The sequence below is a fragment of the Taudactylus pleione genome, unplaced genomic scaffold (assembly GCF_031769625.1).
Source record: "Taudactylus pleione unplaced genomic scaffold, aTauple2 ptg000611l, whole genome shotgun sequence".
NCBI classification, from domain to species: domain Eukaryota; kingdom Metazoa; phylum Chordata; class Amphibia; order Anura; family Myobatrachidae; genus Taudactylus; species Taudactylus pleione.
Genome location: NW_028285013.1, coordinates 2,412,096 through 2,422,198, shown reverse-complemented (window position 1 = coordinate 2,422,198; position 10,103 = coordinate 2,412,096). Strand labels below are relative to the sequence as shown.

The 10,103-nt window shown below is 48.2% G+C and overlaps 1 protein-coding gene across 1 annotated transcript; it reads right to left on the bottom strand.

Moving 5' to 3' along the window:
• Positions 1-2,091: 2,091 nt before the first annotated feature.
• LOC148480519 (fatty acid-binding protein, liver-like) lies at positions 2,092-9,874 on the bottom strand. The gene is made up of 4 exons (XM_088454251.1): positions 9,794-9,874; positions 6,504-6,676; positions 2,725-2,814; positions 2,092-2,148 (listed from the first exon to the last, which is right to left on the bottom strand). Exons 1-4 carry the CDS (start codon positions 9,858-9,860, stop codon positions 2,098-2,100), a joined length of 381 nt encoding a protein of 126 aa, XP_088310377.1. The 5' UTR covers positions 9,861-9,874; the 3' UTR covers positions 2,092-2,097.
• Positions 9,875-10,103: the final 229 nt, after the last annotated feature.

Sequence of the window (10,103 nt, the reverse complement as noted above, 5' to 3'; positions counted from 1 at the left end):
GTCTGAGCTGAATGTTTTTATTTGAGATGTGGGCACCATTCCAAGAACATGCACCACTAATAAAATTCTATCATATTACTATTTTTATTGTGGTAATGGTGTGGGCTGGGGAGGAGGGTTTCCAGGCAGACGGAAACCCCCTCTGCGTTTGCCTATGACCCACTGTACTGTGGGATAATCTTGGCAAGATGCTTACAGTCAGGGCCGGATTAAGGCTTGTGGGGGCCCCTTACAATAAATCAGCTCCTTACCTTGTCCCCCTCCAATATGGCCGCAGTGCCTCCCTTGGTGGCCCCCTCAAAGACCCCTTCTGTCTCTCCAACCCAGTGTTTCTCCCACCCCAGTGTCTCCCCAGCGACCCAACACCCAGCCCCCACACTTGCCTTATGTGTTTTCCGGCCGCAGCACAGCTCCTCGGCTGCCTGATCTCTTTCAACGGCTGCAACGCTGCATGATGTCACACACGCTGTACCGATTAAACAAAATAAACTTTATTGCACCGGCCACTCTCCGTTCAAGTAGAATTACTGAGCGGTTCCCTGGACTGTGTGTGGGGGCCCGGGGCGACCCCCTTTAATCCAGCCCTGTTTATAGTAATAGGCCTTAAATAGCTACGTTTGGCAGGAGATTATGCCAGGGTTGCTTCGTTGTATTAGAGAAGGCTTTTACTGATTGGGCAATTGCTGTGCTTGCTCTGGGATCCTAATACTAATATGGGGCCTGATTCATTACCGATCGCAACTGCTATTACGCACGCAGACGGATGATTGTTGCGTTCTGTGCATGCATCGCAGTGCGCGTGCACGAAGGTCTCACTGTGATCAAAGTGTCTATGCAGGCCCATCGCAGAGTGATTGACAGGTAGTGACCATTTGGGGGTGGTGACGGGGGGAGGGGGGGTTCGGCGAAACGCATGCGTGCCAGGGCGTTTCAACCACTTTACAGGGGCGTGCATAAATTAGCCACTGTGATGCCATATGCAGCTTGGACTTTCACTGCGTGCGATAAGGTTAACAATTTCTGAGTAAGGTCAGACCTTGTGCAAGTGTGCGTGACGTCGGTGGTACTCGATGTTACCGATGGTTTTGCAGACTTGCTAAGTATTACGGATGTGAGTAAGGGGAATTGGGCGTCCTTATGTTGGGCTGCGACGGCATTGCGATTGTATATTTTTGCTGTGCGACTGCGAGCATAATCGCAGCTGCGATCGCAGTAGCGATCTGTAATGAATCAGGCCCATCATTTGGTCTTTAACTTATAGCTATCTCCTTTCCCTAATGTTCTGTGCTTGTATTTTGGTAACAGTGGTGGAATGGGGAATTGTTACATTAGTCTGTGGGAGTACATAGCTAGCCCTCTAGTTAGCCAACAGAGGGCCTGATTCAGACCCACTCGCGAGCGGCTGTCCGCTCGCAAGTGGGTCGATGTTATGCACTGAGCATGCGCACGACGGAGGGAGCTCCGTCGTGCGCATGCGCCAGACGCGACGAGCGAAGGAAAGTCTTTCGCTCGTTGTGTCCGATCAAAGGGGGCGTGCTGTCAATGTTGATTGACAGCACGCCCCCTTTGGTGGGCGTGCCGGGGGCGTGCCTCCCGTCAGAAGCCGGCCCACTGACATCACTAGTGATGTCAGTGGGAGTGATTTTGGCTCTGATAGAGCCAAAATCACTCCGGAGCTTGCGGTTGAAAACCTCAACCGCAGGCTCCGGCTCGCAAATTCGATGGTCGCGATGGTCTCGACCATCGCGACCATCACAATGCACGCTCGTATAGCCTGTGGGTGGTGACCCACAGCTATACGAGCGTCCAGGAGGACGCTCCATGAAAATGGAGGCCGGCCCTCATTCAGAGCGTGCGCTCTGCTCAGAGCGTACGGCTCTGAATGAGGGCCAGACACCACCAATAAACCCTGCTGTATAATGCATAAGAACAACATTGCAAAATTAATCTGGAAGATGCTTTTCGGAAGATGTTTTCCTTAGGTCTGTGATGTAATTTAAAAAAAAAAAAAAAAAAAAAAAGAAAAAAAAAAGAGATTTGTTTTTCTTTACAAGTTTTTATTTAAAACGATAATAGTTATAAAATATTTTTCTTCTCTTAAACTCTCTTGCTGATTTTCTTGTAGCTGATGTCTTTTACAGTCAAAACCTGAAAGATAAGAGACCCGGTGACCACTCTCACAATCTGAGCATCCGATTTCATGCAATTAGAAACAAAATACGCTACAGTGACGTTCCAAAAGCTCACAACCATTCCTATTCAGTGAGCTATTAAATCATGGTATTTACTGACTAGAGGTAATGTGTAGCATTAATTTCAGAGCGATGGTACAGTAAGTTACTATTCCTGCTTTATTACTGTATTGCCGTGACAGCCTAGTATTGCTTATCTGCTCTGCAAGATCTTTTTGATAAATTGTGGCGATAAAGCATTTCCTTATCGCTATGATAAGCACCAATAAATGACATTACTTATTGCCACTAACATGGCTTCAAAAAAGTATTTTGTGGCCTGCTACAACGTTGTTGGTGGCCGATGGAGCCCTGCAATTCACCATTGGTAGGTGCGCTTGGTACCCACTCATTGACAACCTGCAACAGCCACGTGGGGGACATAACTCACGGTAGTCACACTCTAGTGAAGTCAGATTTCAGCTTTAAATCATACAGTCATTTCTCTCTTGTTAACGTTGCTTAGTGATTGAAATTTTTGCATAAATCTTACGTCGATGAGAAGATCTCCAGAAACTTCTGAGACGGAGTTGACTCCTTGAATGTCCACGACCAGTTTACCGTCCACCAGATTTACTGTTGTCTGGAAGAAGTGACAGAGATGTAATCCAGTGTATACAGTTTCATATAGTGCCAGACCAACCAACGTCACCCATTAGCCATAGAACATTTTTTTTTCTACTGAATACCAATTAAAGGTTTAGCAGCATCACAATCCTGCATAATGGACCAATCATAAGGTTGCTGATATAGATAGGCTGGTCAGTTGTGTAACCAGGGTTCAAGTGACCCCCGGATATGGTATTGTGGGGTCTATTTACTAAGCAGTGTTAGGAGACAGAGTGAAAAGTGACAAGAAAGTGATAAGGTGCCAGCCAATCAGCTCCTAACTGTCATCTCACAGGCTGCGTTTGAAAAATGACAGTTGGGAGCTGATTGGCTGGCACCTTATCACTTTTCATTCTGTCTCCTAACACTGCTTAGTAAATAGACCTCCAGTGTCAATCTCCCCACACAATCACCAGCACAGGTTGGCTGTATGGAGAAAGATAACACGCCATGTTTCAGGCACCAAATACCAGCTGGAATAGACCTTGCAAGAGGTCTACTATGGCAATACTAATAGAGGCCTTTGCTGTCCTCAGACTAATGGGGGCCTATCCCCAAGGTCTCTCCCTCAAGCAGCCTCATACACGTTGTAGACTGATGTTACCTTTACAGCCAATGGAATAAATGCACAATTCTGTGTAAAGGCTGGTATAAACGGCTGGACTTCTTGTGGGAATTTATAAAGCTCCTGATTTGATAGTATTGAAAATGATAAGCAGCAAGTAAAAGACATCTATATTGTCCAATCTGGAACACTTTGTAATGAGATGGCTGCAAATCTACCCAGAAGATGAATAAAGCAATCAAGCTTATTGGACTTCCATGGAACAGTCATGGACTCCCTACAGCCCAAAGGGAAAAGTGGGTGGTTCCAAACCGAGGTGGACCCTGCCTACCATTTGTTTTCACATCTGCATTTATTTTGTCTACCTTGTATGTCAATGTTTTATATATATCTTGTTTTCCTTAGTGTCTAACTATTGGTTCTCAAAGCTGTCATGTAGGCTCACAAGATATCCTTGTTTAGTGGATCTCCCAAAAGGAGGACAAGTGAAGATATCAGATTGATTGGACAATAAGGGGTATATTTACTAAAGTGCGGGTTTATAGAAGTGGAGATGTTGCCCATAGCATCCAATCAGATTCAACAATTTATCTAACACCTTTTAGCTAGAATCTGATGTTGCTATGGGCTCTTGTTTGAAGACAGGTTTGAGAAATTTTTGAGAAATTATCTTTTGACCTCTTGAGTGCTAAAGACAAGTGGGACTCATCCTCAACATATACATAAAAAGTGCTATTGCGGGCCACAAACGGTGCAATTGCACCGTGCGAGGCAACAGGGGATCCGACGTCCGACATACCGGGCGATCCCCACACACGGTGCGATCGGGTGGCCGACCGCCCGATATGCCGGCTCCACCCTCCTCCCGCATAGCTCTGCTTGGGATCGCACATCGCATCTCCTGATCAACTGAACTTGCAGTAAGATCAGGGGGTGCGATGTATGACCCCACGGGAGCGCGCTCGGTCCGACAACAGGCCCATACACGGTGTGATATAGCAGCCAAACCTCACCAATCAGTTGGATTGGCTGCTTTATCTCTCCGTGTATGGCCCACACATAAGGATAGTTCCCACACATCATGAAGCAATTTGTGTTTCTGCAAACCACTGTACATGACGATTGTGCAACATTTTGAAACAGCTGCAAAAAAAACATTATTATAAAATGTATCCCATTGAGGAAAATTATATAAATCACCACAGGGCACAAAAAATTTTCTTCAAGTCTGTACATCCGAACAAGTTTTTTCCTTTCATCCCAACAGATTAAAATCAGAACTGTATTGAAAACTCCACTTCACTATTTTGTAAGGTCATTCACCGCCATGGAAATTAATAGCAATCCAGAAGTCTAGATGACTTGTAGGAGTTGATTAAGTTAACTTGCCCCCCACATGTAAGGGGGGGGGGGGAGAGTTGCCGTTGCAACGGTGTAGAAACGCCAGCCACCACCCGATTTCGCAGGTGTAATGTCAATGGTGCGCCTAAAGACAGAATTGCACTGCTGCAAGCGAAGCAGGAGCCAGCTACCGCAACTGTTGCTAAAAATAGACCTGCCGAGGAGAGTGAACATTAAGTCACTCCCTCAGTGGTAACAGCTGAGACCCCTTTCCCGGCGTGACTCCCGGCCGGCAGCGGTAGCAGTGACCTTTTTTTTTTGTAAAATGTTTATCAACAAATGGACACAATGACAACAACACAATCTCCCCCTTAGTGCTGTTATTGGTGGCTATGGCAGCACCAAGTGACCCAGGTACACCATCATTTTGTAGCCTGCACTTAGCACTGGCAGGGAAATTACTGAGAAGCGGTATGTACGGGTATTTTGTCTGGTTTTACCATTTTTACTGCTTTTCTCCCTTTAGTACATAGGCCCCTTAGTCTACTAGAAGCATTAACAGAGAGCAGCAAAACTGCATCCAAAGTACTTCACATATATAGAGAGGAGACCATATATTTACCCAGGAGTATTGTACATGAATCTCATACCCTCCAACATGACCCCTTCCACCAGGTACAAAATTCTCCACTCCTGGACTTCACTCTTAATTGATTGTTGCTGTCACCTGTGATGAAACAGCCTTCACATCAATGAATCAGTTCAACACAGGTGACTGCAATCATATATGCAGCGGAAAGTCCAGGAGCAGAGCATTTTGTACCTAGTGGAAGGGGTCATGTTGGAGGGTCTGCAATCTCTGTAAGGTGTCAGCAGAGGCTGGGCAGGTGAGCTGCTGTGTGGATTTAATAAAATAAATAAGTTTTAGCATCAGTGGACCATAACTCATACCTCCCAACTTTTAAGTCTGATCATGCGGGACAATACGTGCGCCCACAAAGAGGGGAGCTTTATGTAAAAAGGAGCGGGGCCTCGTGGCTATATACGTCACTATAGGGGTGTGTCCATCACTCTCCAAGGTGCAGAGCTGCTCCCAGGCTTCTCCCTACACTACTGAATGTCCTACCTCTGCTTGCCTGCTGCTCCCTCCCAACTCCCCCCCCCACCCACCGCAGGATACTGCCACCGCAGGATACTGCGGCCCGCGGGTGGGACAGAAAAACAGGACTGCCCCGCTGAATGCGGCACAGTTGGAAGGTATGATAACGTAATGGGCCTGACTGAGTCGGACGCGCCTCCACATATGGACAGTTCATCGGGAATATCTGCAAACTGCTCATGCGCCACAAAAAAAAAAAAAAAAGCAATCGCAGACTTCGTACGTGCTGTACCATGCCACAGACGGAGATTTAAGGTGGGGAGGGATTGATCTATCCATTGATGGCTCTTTCTGTGTGAAATGGACATTTCTGGTGGCAACTGGGTACCACATGGAGGCATGGCACAGCTCCTTCTCATGGGAGTATCGTAGGCATCTAACCAGACTTCCGTGTTGGATTGCCGCAGGCGGCCGCGGCCTGAGCTGGGGTGCCTGTTTCTGATAGATCTTAATGATGACAGCTGCGGAATGAAAAAAAGTGGGTGACGCAGCCTTCCGCATGATCATGGCATTAGCATACAGTACTAAACAGGCTGCCGCAGACGACTCGGGGTCAGGCCTTAGGTGTCTGGCTGAATAGTGAAGGTGATGGCCTTACCCTTATTGGCTCATTCGACAGCGATGCCATTTCCGACTCCTCTCCAACAGTGAACTCATTACGTTGGACCTGAGGCCCCGTAGTCGTCGTGACCACAAAGTGGTTACCGTCCTGCACAATCACTTTCACAGTCTTCACATCTTTTCCCTTCTGGATTAAATCATCAGGGACACCTGGAAACAGAAAAGTGTGACAGCACTGTCAGGTGCCAGTATGATCATTTATACATCATAGATAGATATGCTATACAAATAGCTAGGTTGTTAGGGGGTCTCCGTGGGCATTCATGAAATGATGTCCTGCTGGGGAGGTGTAACCACACGCCCAGGATGACCATGGCTATAGCAAAGCGCAGCTTCTACAGAAGAATCCCGGGGTTCACAACGAGGTATGGCAATGCCCACACACATGCCCTCTAGCACTCCCTTTATATAGAGATGCAATTCTGTCTTTTTCCCTATAATAAATGTTCAAATTGGTATTTTATCTCTATCACTTCATGAGTATATGTAATAAATAACAGTAAATAGATATTCATTAACCATGGCCTTAGGGCCAGTTACCCACTAGTACTAGGAAAACGCCAGTCAGGTCAGACGCCACCAATGCTTATACATGTAGTGTGGGGATTGGTGGAGCATGCATTGTGTCCAAAAGGCGCCACTCTTCTGCCGCAGCTCCCACACCGGACACGCCAGCAGGCATGGGTATAGGGTCATTGGAAACAATAGGTACCATCTGCTTACCCTTTTGCATGACTTTAGTGGCATTAAACATCATAGCCGATAGCTTACTTTTTGACGACACTGTGTAGCTGGTCTTATGAGATTAAGCGGCATATTTTAACATTTTGGATGATTTCGTCCTGTTATATGACTCAACGCCACTGTTATACTCCCATGCATGCAAGGGTCTCCTCCTGTTCCTATATACTGTGGCTTAGACCAAAGAGAGATTGTGAGAGCGTCTGGCCTATAGGGAAGCATGATAATGTCTTGCTGTGCTCAGCCTATGTCTGCGTGACCCTTCCCTCTCACATTCCGCCTCTCTAGTGGTCAGCAGTGTTTATATGTAAGGATCTTCAAATGTGTTGTGCACACACAGGGCCTGCTTCAGAGATGTACGTTCATCCGAGGATGAACGTGGATATTTATTTCCTCCGGGTCTGTACATATATACGTCCAACCCACACTACACATATGTCATACTTGCCTACCCTCCCGATTTGGTCAGGAGCCTCCCGAAAATCGGGTGCCGCTCCTGACTTCCCAGGAAGGCAGGCAAGCCTCCCGGCTGCCGGCGACCCCTCCTATCCCCTCGCAATTACATGTAAAACCCCTGCAGCGGGGGGGGCGGTGACGCAATTCATGCGGAATCACGTCATTTTGGCCCCGCCCCCTGCTTCACACTGCCTGTAATATCTGCAGTGTGTAGTGGGGGCGGGTGCCAAAATGACGCGATCGCCCGCAAACACTTGTCGTCTGGCCGCCCCCGCCCCCGTTTGCTGGCCACTCCCCCCCAGTCATGCCGATCTGGTTGCTCCCTCCCGGAAGGGGCAGCCAGTTAGTCGGTAAGTATGACATATGTCCTGATGGTTACCGCTCTATAACAAAATTAATAACGCAGACAGGTACAATTTGGATGGGTATTTCTGGGCGGTAACAGGGGGTGGCTAGACAGGCCTTGGTGTGTCGTAATTGGCAACTGTATCCAGGGTCGGCAACAGAAATTTTGGGGACCAGTACATTCACATTTTTTGGGCCCCCGATCCCCTTTCAGTAGGTACATGCCGGTCAGCCATTGACTCATCCCCAACTGTCTCTCCAACCTCATGATCACCTCTTTCACTGAACCTTATGCTGGGCTGCCCCCAGGCACCCCCTATATAGGGAATAGATGTTGTACGCATGTGCACGGAATCTATTCTCCTACTGTTTACGCACTGCTCTGAGATCAGGGGTGTGTGTTCCCCCTCCACAGCCAGCCATCGGATGGGCATCGGATAGCTGCAACCCGATGGCTGGCAACCATTGAATTTCCAGTATTTGATGGAAAAAGTACTTCCACTCCACTCAGCCTCATACCCTCCCTCCTTGTGTCCTCTAGCCTCATCCCCACCCTATGTCTCTCTATCATTGTTCCCCACCATGTCTCTCGGCCTCATTATCCCTGATTCTCAGGGATTCCCCACCCTGTCTCTCTCAGCCTCACTCCAGCTCCTGTGTCTCAGAGTCTATTCCTAGCCCCATGGTTTTCAGCCTCACCCAAACCCCTGTGTTTCTCAACCTCAAATCCAGCTGCTGTGTCTCTCAGCCTCACCCCAACCCCTGTGTCTCTCAGCCTCACCCCAACCCCTGTGTCTCTCAGCCTCACCCCAACCCCTGTGTCTCTCAGCTTCAACTCAGACCCTGTGTATCTCAGCCTCATCCCAGCTGCTGTGTCTCTCGGCCTCACTCCAGCTCTTGTGTCTCTCAGCCTCACCCCAACCCCTGTGTCTCTCAGCTTCAACTCAGTCCCTGTGTATCTCAGCCTCATCCCAGCTGCTGTGTCTCTCGGCCTCACTCCAGCCCCTGTGTCTTAGCCTCACCCTATTCCTTGTGTCTCAGCCTCACCCTAGCCCCTGTGTCTCAGCCTCAAACCCAGCCCTTGTGTCTCTCAGCCTCATACCCAGCTCCTATGTCTCTCAGCCTCACCCCAGCTCCTGTACCTCTCAGCCTCACCCTAGTTTCTGTACCTCTCAGCCTCACCCCAACCCCTGTGTCTCTCAGCCTCACCCCAGCCCCTGTGTCTCTCAGCCTCCCCCTGCCACTTCATCTCCAGCACCCCCAACCACCGCCCGAACTGCGTCAGTCCAGCCCCTTTGGAATCTCGAGGCGCACTACAAGTGGCCCCTTTGTATCCCCCTGTCGCTGGGCCTGACTGCATCTATAGAGGCAATTGCACTGTCACAGACGGCCATGTTCAGATGGAGTGCCTCCATGGGGTTGAGGCAATCTTCAATGGTGCATTTTAATATGCACGGCATTAGCAAAATGAAGCAGTCACGGCTGCAACATGTGCCCACCTATGAATCAGGCCCCAAATGCACAACTGCAACCAAATCTGCATAGGGACATAACCATACGCTTTTTTCCCAGCATGCACAGCACTGATCTGCATATTCTACACCAGACAAACATCTCAGCATCAGCCTGCGTGCGTCCAAATGTCAGATCATTAACCTTTTATTCCTAATCTCGGTCATTGCAGGTAATAGATAATCTGTGTATAACAATATGGCCCCAACTCACCAATGGCTTTCATAAAAGCCTCATAGTTCTCCTGGGACTCCTGCTTATAGGTTCCAGTAAAAGACATGATGCAGAGGTATCCCCAGCTAGACAGAGACTGAGAATCCCAGGTGTGAGCTGTTTTATATAGTGCATCTGCCTGATCATATGTGACACAATGTCATCGCCTTTACAGCTTGGTTAAATATTGACACTAATGCACAAATGAAGTTTATAGGCTGCATTCTTCTCATGCACCCTGGGACAGCCCACAATATGTCCACCTCTTACTGTCTATCAGAGACTGATCCAAATTAAGGAGAACAATGAT

Excerpts from the sequence above, each read along its gene's own strand:
- LOC148480519 (XM_088454251.1), bottom strand. The coding sequence starts at position 9,860 with ATGTCTTTTACTGGAACCTATAAGCAGGAGTCCCAGGAGAACTATGAG. Across the intron at positions 2,815-6,503 it reads TGTCGAATGAGCCAATAAGG|ACAACAGTAAATCTGGTGGA; the intron begins GTAAGGCCATCA and ends CACTTCTTCCAG. Across the intron at positions 2,149-2,724 it reads CTGGAGATCTTCTCATCGAC|GTTTTGACTGTAAAAGACAT; the intron begins GTAAGATTTATG and ends CTTATCTTTCAG.